Source organism: Vombatus ursinus, unplaced genomic scaffold (genome assembly GCF_900497805.2).
Source record: "Vombatus ursinus unplaced genomic scaffold, bare-nosed wombat genome assembly UNPS02009132.1, whole genome shotgun sequence".
In the NCBI taxonomy this organism is placed as follows: domain Eukaryota; kingdom Metazoa; phylum Chordata; class Mammalia; order Diprotodontia; family Vombatidae; genus Vombatus; species Vombatus ursinus.
Window position 1 is genome coordinate 3,137,722 of NW_020948910.1, and position 16,509 is coordinate 3,154,230.

At 35.6% G+C, this 16,509-nt stretch overlaps 1 protein-coding gene across 10 annotated transcripts in view; it reads right to left on the reverse strand.

Annotated features, from left to right (window-relative positions):
* The window catches only part of UTRN (utrophin), a 620,052-nt gene that overhangs the window by 75,832 nt on the left and 527,711 nt on the right, over positions 1-16,509 (reverse strand). For all 10 annotated transcript variants that reach the window (XM_027850670.1, XM_027850661.1, XM_027850663.1 and 7 more), the window contains 2 exons: positions 11,958-12,159; positions 6,128-6,213 (listed from right to left, as the gene is read on the reverse strand). In XM_027850670.1, coding sequence (XP_027706471.1) covers positions 6,128-6,213; positions 11,958-12,159 — 288 coding nt within the window. The remainder of the gene's footprint in view (positions 1-6,127; positions 6,214-11,957; positions 12,160-16,509) is intronic.

Consider the following 16,509-nt stretch of genomic DNA (forward strand, 5'->3'; position numbering starts at 1 on the left):
CATTACTTCTCAAACAAAAAAAGACCCATCTTTTTAATAGCAGTATTCAACTAGTGGAGTCATGAAATAGTCAGTGAAAAATTAAGAGTATCACAGAGTTTACTGGAGAGTTTCATGGTGTGAACAAGCTACAACATAAAATCAAGAACTTTGAAGGAGAACTGAAGCAAGGAATATTACCAGGGAAATATCTGATTGAAAAAGATGTCAAGTGGTCATGAACTGGGGAGAACCAGTGTATAGCCCATGCATTCCACTGCTGTCCTTACAAAGATAAAAGAAGAGAAGAAGGCTTCCCAAAGCTTTAGATATACTATCTGTGCCAAAAATATTGGGAAGAGATGGATAAGAGTTGTATGGATGGGTAGGTGAGGAGGGACTGCACTCTGCATTTTGTAGGGAAGATCTACACTGATGAAAACACTGATCCCTTTCAATATTTATGTTACTAGGAACTTAGGCCTACAAAGCAATTCTCACCCCCCACCAAAAAAAAAAGAATGAGTTTGCTATTGAAGATCAAACTTTGTTACCATATAAATGTACCATACTATTACAAAATACCAATTATCAATTAGATCTGACTTTCCCAGAACTGAGAATTAGTCCATGTTGATAAAAGAGACAACATTTTGCCATGCCATTGGGAAAAGAAAATTCTTATAAAGCAGAAAACAAAAAAAAAAATTCTCTTATCTTCCTAATTTTTCTAAGCGTTTTGATACATTTCAATTAATATAAGTAGGGTCTTGAATAAAGTCCTGTTCCACAAGGAATGGAAGTGACCTCAGTTCCTTAGAAGGAATCTCAGCAGAAAACAAATGCTGTTACTACTTCTAGGCCTTGAAAGTCCTTGAATATGGATCTAGGAATACACTACATTTTTTTATATTCTGAAGACAAGGCTTAGTTCAGAGAAGGTCAGCACCAGATTGACTAAAGGGAAGTGAATTCTTCAATCACAGCAACCCTTGAAGACCGTTTATTAAGTTATGAAGGGGCTGTGAGACGCATGGGCAGACAACAGTACTCACATTGACAAACACTGAAAAACAAGTAAGGAATTTTTGTATTTGGTTGATTATTGGTAATTTGGGGAAACACTGGAAGATGAGGTTGCAAGTTTTACTTTAACTCACTGTTATTTTTTTTCCCCTTTTAGGAATCTAAAAATATGTTTACATTAGGGGAAACTTTCTTCTGAAGAGAAACATTCATCTTGTGTAGAAGGTCAAAATTAATGAAGGCATCAACTTCCATGGATCCAATTGAGAGTGTTCAAAAAAGCATACATTGAGATTAACTGGTTGGGGAACTCTGCTAAACAATCAGAAACCCTGGATACCTATTCAATTTGGGGTTAAATATGGACGATGCATCAGGGAAAAAGGAGCGAGGAATACAGAATAAACAGCTTAGTGGTACAATGGACAGAAGGCTACACTGGGAGTAGAAAGTACCAATCCTGCTCCAGATACTTACTAGGTGTATGACCCTGGAGAATTCACTTAATTTCTTTCAAGTTCAGTTTCCTCATATGTAAAATAAGGATAATAACAGCTCCTACCTAACTGAGTGCTATTAGGAAGATCAAATCAGATAACACATGAAAACACTTTGCAAAGTTTAGAGCATTTGACAAATGTGACCTTATTATTATAAATTATTTTCATTATTATTTCCACACTATTTTCCATGATGTATAATTGGTTTGTAAAAAAGCAAAAGAAAAAATATTTAATTTTCAAAGAGTTCATGAGAAAATACTTCTATATTACTGTAGTCAACTTTGTATAGTAACAGTGATTTTTAAAAGAGAAAAAAAACAAAGTTTTATGAAATGTTTAAATTTTGACTAAAATATTTACATTCTAAGAAAGAGAATAAATATAGTGTTAACTATGTTCCAGGCCCCGTACTAAGTACCTTATAAATATGATGTCACTTGAAAAAAATGGATAAAGTAAAAAAGATGTAAAAAAAAAACCCTTCTATTTCCAAATATTTATACAGTAGGTTTCATCTTCCCTTTTGTAAATGAAACAAGCTGACACAAAAAGAACAGAAAGATACTATGAAGATTGGGGGGGGGGGGGGGTTGGGCATTATAATTAGAAAGGCTGACTAAACAAAATGGGAAATGGATAAAACATTCATATATTGCAAGGAAAGAAGATGGTATATTTTCCATAAACATGCTGATCTATTGTTTCATAATAGTTCATACAATTCATAATCATTAATATCAGCCCTGGGTGTGGCTTAGGATACATATGTCATTTGTAGTTAGTTACATCACTTTTGATGCACAGAACATATGTAGATAATTCATCAGATTTTTGTAAAAGGCAAAACCTCCATAATCAGGTTTTTATGAATGATATAAAGAGGCTCGAGTTAAGAAATCCAACGGAGGTTTCATAAGAGGTGAAGACAATGGAATTGGACCCTAGAGAAATCAGTGCCAAGGTTATATCAATTGACCCTGACTGAATTGAAGCTCTGTCATTGAATTTAAAAAGCAGGATGACTTGAATATTAATGCTAACAAAAGAGACCTTATTGGAAAAAAAAAAGTGTCATAGTATCTATATCTACATGATAAAGTCAAATAACATCCAAAACTTCCAACGGATCTTAGAAGAAAATAAAACATAAAAAAAAACACATGTGATTCACCACTTTAGGTTTCATCTGTTCAAAGTAAAAAAAAAAAATCCCACTTCCTAAAAAACAAAAAAGAAATAGGACGCCATACCAATATTTGGACCCAAAGAATCACAGAATTTGAAAGTCCGAAGCTGATTCCTTCATAAGTGCTTGGCACACAATAAGCATTCAAAAATAATTTGCATATCTTTACCAAGGAGTGCAACTGAATTTATCACAAATGAGAGCTTCTACATTTCATATGTTCCCCTTTGGAACAGCCATATTTTCAGTTCAAATCAGTGCAGTTCAAAAAGAAGAAAGTGTTTATTATATTCAAGGTGACTTGTTAGGCACTAGACATACAAAGTAGAGCATCGGAGCCAATTCAAACTGCAAATTTTCAGTGTGAGCATCTTAAACCTTGGTAAGGGGCAAACGCTACAAATCAGGGCTTGATTTAATGTTTTGTCAATTATTTAGACTTAAGGAAGAGATGGAAGGAAGGGATGGAGAAAATGGTAGTAATGCAGATTAAACTTTTAAAAAATGTGTTGTGTGTACATTTCCACCCTGGAAAGCTAGTTGTTCAATATTTAACAAATGTTTTTAAATAAATATTAAATAAAAAATTAAATTAACCTAAAGATTAAATATTAGCATAACCCTGTACAAAGATTAAAAACATCATCACTGCCCCCTCAAGGACCTTATAATTTAATAGAGGGCATAAGACACAACACACAAAGAAGTATAATATGAAATTAAATGTTATAAGGACAAAGAAAAAAATACAGACAAAAAATTTAGAGTAGAAATTTGAGAAAAGAGAAATCAGTTTCATCTGCTGGGAATCAGGGAAGGATTTGCAGATGAAGGGGCATCTAAACTAGATATTGAAAGAAGAATTTTAACACACAGAGATATGGTTGGAGGGCATTATAATTAGAAGGGCTGACTACACAAACGAAGGGAAGTGAGAGAGGGAAGGATAAACTGGAGAAACAACTAGTTCTATAGTATGGCTGGAGCAAAGTGCATGGGAAATATGGCTAGACAGGTAGACAGAAGCTGTAATGAGTAGGGAATAAAATGTCAAACTCAGTAGACTTCATTTCATGCTATAACAATAGCTGATATGTATATGGCCCTGCAAAGTTTGCTCTTTCCAATTTGAGCATCACAACAACTTTTGAGATAAGTACTACAGGCATTATTGTATCTGGTTGCTGATGGGAAAATTGAGGATCAGGGAGGTTAAATGACTTATTTATAATCATGCAACCAGTATCCAAAGCAGGATATGAACCCAGAGAAAAATGGTAAGTCATTGAAAAGTCATTGAGAAACGTGGTAGGCTGATGTGAGAGTTGGAAGAAAGCAGCTATGAGGACTGATACAGGCTGATTATATGAGATGCCATAAAAAAAACTTCTAAAGAAGAGGGGCTGGTGAATGATGTGGCAGAACAGGGATCTGGAAGGAGCAGTGGAGAGCAAGAATGGTGATATGTCTGCCTGGCATTCAGGAGAATGTGAAAGGAGAATGTGAGGCTGTCTTGGAGAGGGTGGTGAGGGAGATAGAGTATTCAGGAAAACAAAAAACAAAAACAAAAACAAAAAACCCAAGGTTTCAGCACAGTGCCTGGCATGATGAAGGCATTCAAATAATGCTTTAAATTGATTGAAATACATGAAGGAGGAAAGGATGAAATGGAATTTTGTTTTGGTTACTTTTTAAAAACAGAAAAGGGGTGCTAGAGGGCACAGTGAAAAAGGCAGGAAAAGAAGCCTCAGGACTTGAAAAGAGGCAGGTGCTGAGGTATATGGGGCAGACAGGCTGCAGAGTATGAAAAAAGGATTTTCACCCTGGCAAGGAATGACTCTGAATGACAGAGATTAGAGGAGCAGGGAATAGACATCAATTAAGCACCTCCTAGGTGCTAGGCTTTGTGCTCAACTCTGTGGATACAAAGAAGGGCAAAAGACAGTGCTTGCTTTCAAGGAGCTCATGGTCTAATGGGAGAAACTACATGTAAACAACTATGTACAAACAAACCAGATAAAGGAAATACTGGATGATGGGGTTGGGATCTGGGCCCCAGAAAGGAAAAACCCGGGACTTTCCCACGTGGCCAAATCTCTGGCATTCCCCTGAGGCTATAATCCCATCAACTGGCCTTTCATTGTGGCTACACCCAATCTCCCCTCCATTGTTTTGCCTCCCTATGGCCCCAGGCCACTTCCCACCCTTGGTAATTCTATTACCTCATGGACTACTTGGCCACTCCTAGATCCCTCCCACAATCTTTCTGTATATAAAGTCCATCTTGTCTTCCTTAAGATGCTCTGATTCTTAGAATCTAGCCAATAGCCCTTAGATGCTCAGATTCCTTAAGAGTCTAGCTAATATGGTGAATCTTCAATAAACCTTGTTTTTGGCTGCAAGAAGGCTTGGGTCGAATTCTTTTGAGCAGGACCCAGGTGTCATGATTTTGAGATTCTAGGACCCCTAACCTCTAGACCGCATCACTGGAAATACTCAAAAGAGAGAAGGAGGCCCTAGAATTCAGAGGAATTAGGAAAATTTTCCTGAAGAAGGTGAGGTGTTAGCTGCAGCTTGAAGGAAGAAACAGAATGGAGGAGGGAAAACATTTCAAGCTTGGGAGATAGCCAGTGGAAATGCCTGGGAGTTGGGAGTATCTTATGTAAAGAAAAACAAAGAATCCAGTGTCACTGTACTGTAGAATACTTGGGAATGTGGGTGGAGGAGGGTAAAATTTAAGAAGACTAGAAAGGTAGGAAGGGTCAGGTTACCAAGGGCTATGATTGCCAAACAGAGGCCATTCTATTTGATTCTGAAGACAATAGGGGGACACAGGAATTTACTGAGCAGGAGGGCCAGCAGATTGACTAACAGGTTATTGATATAGTTTGGGCATGAAGTGATGACATTTATCTTATTATTTGTTTTTCCCACTTACATACATAATAACTTGTATTCTGTGGCTTCAGTAATGATAGCTCTTTGTGATTCTGCTCCTGAAAACAATTTTTACTTGCAACAAATGCTCCACAAAACAAAAGCCTTGTGGAAAGCTTTTTTTTTTTCTGAATTGCTTAGTTCACTCTTTCTATCAAGGGTACCTGACCTTTTGATCCTGCTATCAGTTTTTCATTTCACACAAATTCCCAATCCCATTTCACTGCCCCTCCTGGCTGTCAAGCTATCCAAGAAAGCAACCACCTTCCTCTAAACCCAAAACACAAAATCAAATGAACTTAGAATGTTTGAAATACATACATGAATCCCAAAATGATCATACTTAAGGTACATTTACTTCTTTTTTTTAATGATATTTTATACCCTTTCTCTCCCAAATTTTCACTCTTAGAAAATAATTGGCCACGATAGCAATAAAAGACTGCCTTCTAAGAGAAAAACTACTTAAATTTACATAGGACAAGATCTTACTCACAGCTGTATTTGTCCTCAATGGCACCTTTGGAGAGAGTCATTAATCCAATCTTCAGGGATTGTACTCTGATTTTTCCAGTCCGGCCCCTAAAATCATAAGATTTACAATATGCTAGATATAAATAAATCAGTGAACAGCAGACCCGTTTTTCTCTAAGCATCCATTTTCTTGAAAAATAATTATTTGTAAAAACTAGTAATAAGGATAAATCCTTTTACTCATTTCTACAGATTCTTTATATTTCATCGTAACCCCTGAAAGCTGGAATTAAATGTGTGCCTTCATGTTAGATTTTGGCAATGTGATTTGTTCACCAAGTCCACAAGAACACACAAACCACATTACGTAGAATTAGGCAGGAAGAATGAAATAGAAACAAATTTTCATTTGTCTTTCCCCTTAAGCTAAAATACTTAAATGTTTATGGACTCAGGAATATAAACATTCAAATGAGAAAAGTTAAAGGAATTTATCTTTTATGAAAGTGTCAGGGAAAGTTCTGACAGTTGTTCACATGTTGAAAAGACCCAGTACTAAGACCCTACACCAGTGGCTCATGGTGGTGAAGAGGTGACTGTAGATTTGTGAAAAATAAGTCCCAAAGCAGGCCCTATCAAAGCATCACTAAGGGTGATGATATATTTGTCATCAGCAGGCAGATATACCTGGCCTAATTAAATTTGGAGTTGAACCCCAGGTTGTGTGCAGGATGAAAGTCATTACCAAGGTCTGCTCACAGCAATTCTCAAAGACCATCTAACAATGTATAAAGGTGTACTGAGATATATTGGTGGATGAAAAGTACATCACCACAAGGAAATTACAGATCCTTGTAATATTTAGAGTGTCAAAGAAGCTCCTTTGTAGACTGTCAATAATGTCACTTAAAATGCCCAGAAAAGGCTAATTACTTATTGGTTAATTATTTATTACTTACTGAGTTCAGTTTTAAAGACAATGACCAGGGAAGGAATTACCCAAAGAAAGGTCAAAAGCCTTCTAAACACTTAAAGCACATAATGACTTCACTTTTTATTGTTGCCAATGCATCTATTCAGGCTACTATTGCAATATAATCTAGATGTTGGATAATCAGGTATGGAATTTCTAGGGGATATCTGTCAAAATTTGGATACAAAAAGCATTTCTTAATCCACAGTGAGAAATGGTTTCACACCATGCAGATGACACACCATTCCAAATACACTTAAATAGTGGGATATGATAACATTTTCATCTATGTCTTAATTGAGATAATTTTTAGAAATAGCATTTATTCCTCTCTCTAATAAATTATGTTAAACATGTTATCTGAACAAAAAGGCAATTTAATTACATAAGTTGTTTGAAGATGTAATATGCATTTTTTCCAATGCCTTAAATTTTAAGTATTCTAACTGGCAAATCAAACGCAATACATGAGAATTTATATTCACTATTAGTACAAAATACGATTCTTTTCTTTCAAATTTACGTATACTGACATGAGCTTTTTCATTCAACCAATGTTGAGTGACCACTCCTTGCATAGCAGTATGGTAGACACAAAATCATTTACCTTCAACATCACTTAGTAATCACTTACTATGTCTAAGGCACTTGTACAAATAAGACTCATTTCTATGAGGGCTGGGACTCTGTCTTAATCATCTTTATATCAGTCAGTGCACAAAGAGTGTGCAACACAGCCACAATGGGCTGAATGCTGAGGTTACAAAGAAAGGCAAAAACTAGTCCCTGCTCTGAAGAAATCATAGTATAGAGACACATGGGAGACAGCATGCAAGTGACTCTATACATATAGAGGTTCAAGGTACCAAGTAGAAGATGGGATGTTAGTTGAGACTGAAAAGAAGCCAGGAAAGCCAGGAGGCAGAGAGAAGGAGGCAGAGTCCTACAACATGGAAGATAGCCAGTGGAAATGGTCAGGAAAGAGTGTCTTTTATGAGGAACAGGAAGTAAACCAGTGCCACTGAATTATAGAATATGCTAGGAAGAGTGTTGGAGGGGGAGTTTGGGGTTTTTTTGTCTTTTCTACTACTTTATGGTTTTCTTTTTTTTTCTCTTTCTCTCTTTTTTTTTTTTTTGGCTAGGCAATGGGGTTAAGTGACTTGCCCAGGGTCACACAGTTAGTGTTATGTGTCTGAGGCCAGATTTGAACTCAGGTCCTCCTGACTCCAGGGCCGGTGCTCTATCCACTGCACCACCTTGCTGCTTCTTATGATTTTCTTTTAAAAAATGTTTAGTATTTTATTTTTCCCCAATTACATGTAAAAACAATTTTCAACATTTGTTTTTAAAACTGAGGTGATGGGATCCTGGACAGACGCAGAGAAATCTGGAACGGAAAAAGGGGCCAGGTTCTGAAGGGCTTTTGCCAAAGAGAGGATTTTCTAATTGATCCTAGAGTGACAGGTGTCCAATGGAGGCGACAGGAGAGGGAGGTGAGTAACACTGGCTGACTTCATAGTCTCTAGAGCTGCCATGTTCTGCACACAGCAAAAGATTAATGCTTGTTAAGCTGAATTCAGTGAGACATTAGTCCTCACTCTTAATGTCTTGAATAGATATTTGTGAAGAAATAGAGCTATGCATCTAAAATAAATCTGTTTGGGAATTTATGAAATGAAAAGGTCTAAGAAAGTTTCCTAAAGCATCTATGAAAATGGGCTAAAAAGCTTTCAAACCTGAAGTCACTACAAATCAAAACGACTGAGCAACTGTTGTGCTTCTAGCATTGAAATCTGATTACTATCAGCCAAAATCATGCAATTACAATCTGTACCTGATTTTGAAGTATAAGCCAAATACTCTAAGTGCTGGGACAATACTGAAATATTTGTTTCCAACTTGCTGCCAAAAGTTGGGTATTATTAATTGTATTACTATTAATGCTGTCTGAACTCTTCTTTAAAGTATTGATTCTCACTTCTCCTCCAGGAAAACTATCAATGAGGAGAATGTGACAGCATCAGCAGCAAGGTATTCAAGCAGGAAAATTTTCAAAACAAAACTTGAGGGAATGAACTGTGACCAACTGATGACTTTTCAAGAAAGAATCTAAAAATCATTGTTGAGCATTTCCTAAAGATTTTGGTTTAATATGTTGCCAAAGAAGGAGAAAGCTCCCCAATACTACCCAACAGACATGGAAATCTTAACTGATTTAACCAACAAACACTTGTCAAAAGTTTACTGCGTGCTTGAGATTATTCTAAGCATTACAGTGATTTTAAGAGATATAGAAAACATGGTTAAGGAAGTATCAAAATGCAATATTTTAAATTCTTTCTGTTGACTACCTAGATAACTTTACATGTATTTATTAGTTTAAATATCTTTTTTTACAATTATCCATTAGTTTTAAATAATTTGAGAAGTATGTATTTCCTAAAATTAAAACTATATCTTCCTTAGGTTGTAAAGATTACATGTTAAAATAATAAGTTGAATTTTTCAGACTAGCACTTAAATAATGATTTAAACAGTTCTAATTTCAGTTGATTATTCTGCAAAGGATATATTTTAAAAACAAAAAGCAACTTTCAGTTAGAGAAGACAGGCTTATGATAGAAATTTAATGAGAAAATGGGCTATTCATTAGATATATTATTCATGGATTAGTTCAACATTATTCAGAATAATAGAATTCAGAGGCATCCTTCAAGGCTTGAAAATATATCAAAGGAACTTCTTCATATAGAGGTTAATAAAGGTAGAATGATATCAGGGTAAAATAGCAATGAATGGAGATGAGGGCTAACAAACTAGAGACTAGATCCAACTCTGCCTCTAACTTACGTGTCTTTGGTTTTTGAGAAATAGCATTTCTGTGGTGCTTTAGGGTTTGGAAAGCACTTTGCATATGCCATCTCATTTTTTAAAATTTATATGTACAGATTCTATACATAGTTCAATTTATCAATTCTTTCTCTGGATGCAGATAGCATTTTCCTTCATATGTTCTTTGTCGTTAATTTGGGTATTTGTAATAGTCAAAATGATTTATTTACTCATTTTGAGATTTGATTTCCCCACCTGAAGAGACTGGTTTCTTTTAATGTCTAAAATTATATGATCCATATTTTAAATGTATGAAACAAATTATGTTGAAAGGTGATACCATATCAAAATACAAATAAGTTCTAGAAAGGTTTCCAACGTTACTATCCCAGCAGAAGAAACCTCGGAGATCATTTAATCTTAATACTCTCATTATAAAGAGGAAGAGAATGAGGCCCACAGAGGTGGAGACATGCTTAGATAAGTTTCATAAAATATTATATAGATTCATAATATATTGGGGTTTTTTTTTTCAAAGGAAGGGGTATTAAGAAGTCATGGAAGGCTGCTGTCAAAAGTAAACTTATGATATCTCAAAATACTCCTTTGGTACAGGATCAGGGGGATAGAATATTAGACTGGATAGGTTCATTATACTTTTCTCAGGTTCTTAAGATAATAGGACAGTCATATAAATCCTTTCTGCCCTGGCTAATGGGCTGATTATTGAAAAATTAACATTTGTGGATATAAAACAATATCTGAATAAGACTTTCCCCAAGCATACGCTTGTAAGAAGAGAAGCACAAAGTGTAATTTCCAGAGAACAAAGCACGTACACTCTTGTGCTCTGCCTCTTCTCCATTCCCTATAGGTATTAAGAGCCACAGATACCAAAGTAATGATTCTTTCTCTCCCAGCTACATAAACATGATACTCATGGAGACTGCCAAAGTACCTAATCTATTGAGATTTGAAACTCAAAAGCATAGATTTTTGTTTCAAAAAATATTTGAGCTTTCAAAGCAAAGGGAAAATAGTTTCAAGAGGACACTAAAAGTACCTTTGTCAACACCAAGAGAATCCAAATTATATAAGAGAAATTGAAACTAAATTTTAAAATGATTCAAAGGTATTTGGTGGAAAAAGAGCAAATTTATTATTCATAATGGTAACTGATAATGCAACTTTCTATAAGCACATCAGTGACCAAAAGCATTTTAAGATAACACCTACTGTTTATTTACCGGATTATTATGAATTCAACTCAGATATGTTTCTCTAGAAACTAGACCTTTTCTTTAAAATGACAGTTTTCAGTTCAATTGCAGGCAGAACAAGGGGCATCACCACTCTTACTTTCTTGACATACTATTGTATCTAAATTTTATTTTCTAAACTCGAGTATTTCTCAATTATCTAGCTGTCTCAGAGAATTAAGGGGGAAAAAAGATTGATAAGCATACAGCTAATCAACAGAAGGAATTTTGGGGGGCTTGAGAGGAAAAGTAACAGCCAAAAGAATCCAATTTCATCTTTAATTTAATTTTAATTTCATACTTTAACCCCCCTACCAGAAAAATGAATAATTCCTAATGTGTCAAAAATGTCAGCCCAGAGCAAGATTTTTTGGTATTGATTGTTTAACTAATGCATTGTCTTAATTTTAAAAATGAATAAAAATATCTATAGATGAGTGTTACTGTGACCTAGAAAGAAGATTTTAATGGTAACCAGTAGCAGCTACATTAAATCCCTGGTAAAGATATGAATGCTTCTAATGGCTGGATTCATTATCAAAGCCATTACTCAGATACATGTCACCATTACAACACCTAAAATAAATGACAAAGACAAATTTACTCTTCCAAATGCTAATTTTTAAATGCAATTCAAGTGGAATTTCAATAATCCTAGTGAGGAAAATAGTTCAGACATTCAAAAAAGATTTAATTCTAAACACATTTTTTTTAAAAAATCAAATATTTTTAACTTTCTTTTATCAACATAGCTCATTTGAACAGATTGCAAAGACATGTCAACTTACGCATCATAGACGTTGAGCAACCAATTTAGGCACATATCTACACAGAGTGGAACATTGACCAGGTCCTTATGTGACTGTTCCAGCACATCATAAGTCTTCGTCAGATACTTGATGACATCAGGGACGTAGAGGAATTTATCATTCTGTCTTAGTTTATGGTGGTGTAAAATGTCATTTGTTGTCTCCAATTCTAACAGATCCACTAATCAGAAGGAAAAGGAGAGACAGAAATTGACTCAAATTAGATGCAAGGAACATTGATTAAAACAAAGTACTAACCCTCCCAAATTTGTGTTTTATGCTTGCCTAGCACACTCCTTTTTTTTTTTTTTTTTTTTTTTTTTTGCTAAGACTTGTTTTAGTGATTTCCTTTACTTCAGGAGCAGAAAGTATGGTATTGTTGAAAGACTACTGAACTTCACAAAGACTGAGTCCTGGCTCTTCCACTAAAGAGTAGGGGGTATGGAATTTGATTGCTTTGAATCTCACTTTTCACACTGGTAGTACAAAAATATTTATACTGCTCACATAAGAATGAGAGCACCTTTAATTGATCATAAAACATTCAGAAGATACAACTTTTTTTAAAAAAGAAAGTTTAATAAGATAACCACTGAGCACTCTGTAGCCAATTAATGACTCCATATAGTACTTCCCAGAGATGTACAATTTATCTGTGGGGAAACTGAGGCTGATAGATTCTAATGATCCAATGTGTTAGCAATGATGTCTGAGAAAATTGAAATGTGTTTAATCAGAGGAATGCAGGAGTCTGCATTATCCTTAATTTCTATTCCTATTAGCATAACCTGTCTTTAATTGAAGCTTCTAAAAGGCAGGGACTTTGCCTCTGTACAGCAGTACATGCAGATAAACAGTTAAAGAAATCTTTTTTTTGGTCAGTTGTGTCTGACTTTTTGTGACCCCATGTGGGGTTTCCTTGGCAAAGATACTGGAGGGGTTTGCCATCTTCTTCCAGAGTTCATTTTACAGATAAGGAAACTGAGGCAAACAGGGCTAAGTGACTTGCCCAGACTCACATAGCTAATAAGTCTTGGATTTGAAACCAAGTCTTCCTGACTCCAAGGCTGGCACTCTATCCACTGTGCTATTCAAGGTGCTCTATTTAAAGAAATGATATCCATGACATGTCCCCATAATTATTAAAGACCATCCATATAAAAACAGACAAAATGCTAGAAGTCATTTGAATTCTTAAGTTCATTAAGTTAATTAATCCAATGACATAGAGTTACTTTTAAGAGTAAAGTACATTCTGACTATATGGCCCAAAGCTTTATCCAGTGCCAGCAAGTTCTAAGTTTCCTGGATCAGGTCATGTTTGCATTTCTTCCAGAAAAGGACTTCTCAGCTTCAGTAAATTTGCCACATCTAAGAGTCCAGGATGATTTCAATTTCCAGTGATTCACTTTGACACTTTCTTTGCCTTAGTGCCTAAGCAGGTATAAGTTTTTCTGAAGTAAATCACATTTAGAGACCTTTAGAAACTGACCACATTTGAAACATTGAAAAACATGATTTCTTTTTCAGAGACAAAAATGACAAACAGAAGAATCAGTTTCTCTCACCAACTTCCTTAAAATTGATATATATTTTTTTCAATCTGCATATGCGTAGTGGAGTATTAAACTGGTAAGCTTCAAAGGTCTAGGACATTAGCTTCTATAAGCTTGTATCACTAATCACTGGAATTTCAGAAGATACAAGGTGGTAGCAAACCAGTGCAGTTTCTGTCTAAGGGAAGAGAAAGCAGAAGGAGAAGTCCCCATAGCAAAAGTTTGGGAAGACTCATAAGGAGCACTATCCTGCTGGTTGAATTTATCATCAACCTTTTATTTTCATGAAAAATCTATTTCTCTTATCTAAGATGAAGAAATCTAAGGCCACTTAGATTTGGCACTGTGCTATGCTGAGTGGTAGGGATTCACCATATTTGGTCAGTTCTAGGCACCCAAGCATGTTTCACTGCCATTTTTCTTCCTTGACATTATGCTAGACCACCCCTTCCCCCCAACTGCATTTCCTGCTATGGACACAATTAAATCATTACTACCATTGCTTCTGGAAAGCACATGTGAGCCAGGAGCCATTAACGACTGCTCAGTTTATCAGACCAAAACTTAATTCCCTGGGCACTACTGTCCTACATATATTGTCTCCTATTAAAATGTAAGAGCAGGGAACTATCACTTTTGTACTTGTATATAGTTGGTGGGATATAATGCTTCGTACATAGTAGACATTTAATCAAAAGAATCAAAAGAAAGTTTGTCTCTAACCATTGAACACATAGTTATAATCAACTCTTCATTTCTTGCAAAGTCTGGTCAATTCTACCTCCATATTATCTCTCAGATCTGCCTACTTAGATGGCTACCAACCTATTCAGATTTTCATGAACACTGGAATACCCTTCCTCCACCTTTGGCTGCCAAAGGGATTTTGTGCAAGTCTGACTGCACCATTATCCCTACTCAAACAAAATGTTAATAATATGGAGAGAGTGTCAAGGCCAGGGTCAAAATCCTGGCTTAACTTACCACCTAAATGATCCTGAGCAAATCATTTGACCTCTGTTTGCCTCAGTTTCCTCATGTATAAAATGAGGGAGTTGTAACAGTTGGTGTCTGAGGTGCTTTCTAACTCTAGATTTATGGTCCTATTGCCAAGAGAAAATAATACAACTTCCTCTGTTTGGCCTTTACTGCCCTTAATCATCTCTCTCCAGACTCTCGCTACTGATTGCACATTAGCCCCTATGTTTCAGCCAAGCTAAGCTACCTATTATCCCACCCTATATTTGACATGCAATATATTCCACCTGTGTGCCTTTTCTCAGGCTGTCCCCTCTGCCTGAAACACTCTCGCTTCTCACCTCTGCCTTCAGAAACCCATAGATCAGTTTAAGACTTGGTTCAAGTGCTATCTTGTGTAAGAGACTTTTCCAGCTGTAGTATATCCTTGCAGTGAATTTACCTTAAATTCAATTGTTGAAGTATCTTGTACTTATTTGTGTACATATTTTATCTTTCAATAGTACAGAGGCTCCTTGAGCACATTATCCAGTGAGATAATAAATGCCTAGCACTTTGCAAACCTTATAAGGCTATATAAGTACAAGGTATTATTAGACACTCTCTTATTTTTCTCACTGTATCCCCAACATGAAGCACAATGTCTGGCATATAGTAGTTGCAGAAATAAAGCAGGCTGAACTGAACTGAAGTGTTTAAAAATAGTATAGTCAGTCTGTAGTTAAGCAACCAAATATAAGAAGCCACTACATCTTCAAACTTTAATGAAGAAATTCTGGAAGCATATTTAGAAAGCATTTGGTCAACTCAAGATTCCACATCATCAGCACTTTAAGTGTATCCTGGGGCACCATTCTAGGTGTTTTGGAGATTTATACATTAAACAAGAGATAATCCTGGCCCCAAGGTAACTTATAATGAATACCTAATTAACCTCCAATAAAATTATATTAACAAATCTGATTTATATATAAAGTCTGCACAAAATTAGGAGTTATAAATAAGTGTCATTAGCAAAGGGATTTGTGCAATAACTGGAGCAAAGTGAGCTTGACTTGGGGAAGCTTCTATGAGAAAACAAGTTTCTAACTGTTTTATCAATACAATTTGCTAAGCATTTATTAAGTAACTATTGTATATAAAGTATTAAGCCAGGTTGTAGGATACAAAAAGTTTAGGTAAGAAACACTGTCTCTACTCTTAAGGAACTTGTGATTAAATAAGCTTTGTAGGGGATATGACATGCACAGATAATTCTACCACAACTCAAATGCTACAAATAATCCATAACTGCACCAAAGAGGTGTAAAACAAAGTAGTTTTTGTTACAGGAGTGGGGAAACAGCTGTTACTGATTAGGAAGAATCAAAGAAGGTTTTGTGGAAGGGTTTATGATTTTCAGTCAGACTTTAAAGAATGTATAGAAATTCAACAGACAAAGGGGGAAAAGAAAGACATCTGATGCACAGAGAACAGAATGAGTGAAAGTACACAAGGAGGTAAGCCCAAGGCATCCTCAAAAGACAGGGGCCAGTTTGAATGGATCAGTAAACTTACAGAGAGGGAAAGTGCTGCCAGATTGTGGAGGGGGATTGAATGCCAGACAAAGGAGTTTGAATGGTCAATAGCCTGGTACTGAAGACTTCTGAGTGAAAAAGTTACATAAAAAGACCTATGCAAAAAGATTAATCTTGCAGTTGTATGAAAGATGAACTGGGTGATAGAGAAGAAAAGCTATCACGGCAATCCAGGATTGTGAAAATGAGGGTTAGTGTTAGAATGGTGGCAATATGACAGAGGTGGGGTAAGATCTGGGAGATAGAATTTTAGGGTTCTGTAAATGACTGGATATGAGATGAGGACAAGAGAAAAGTCAAAGTTATTACCAAAATATTAAACAATTGAAATAAATGATTATGTAACTGAGAAATATTGAAGTCAGAAGGAAACAGGGTAATGGAAGAATAACAACTTCATTTATAAAATGTTGAGTTTGA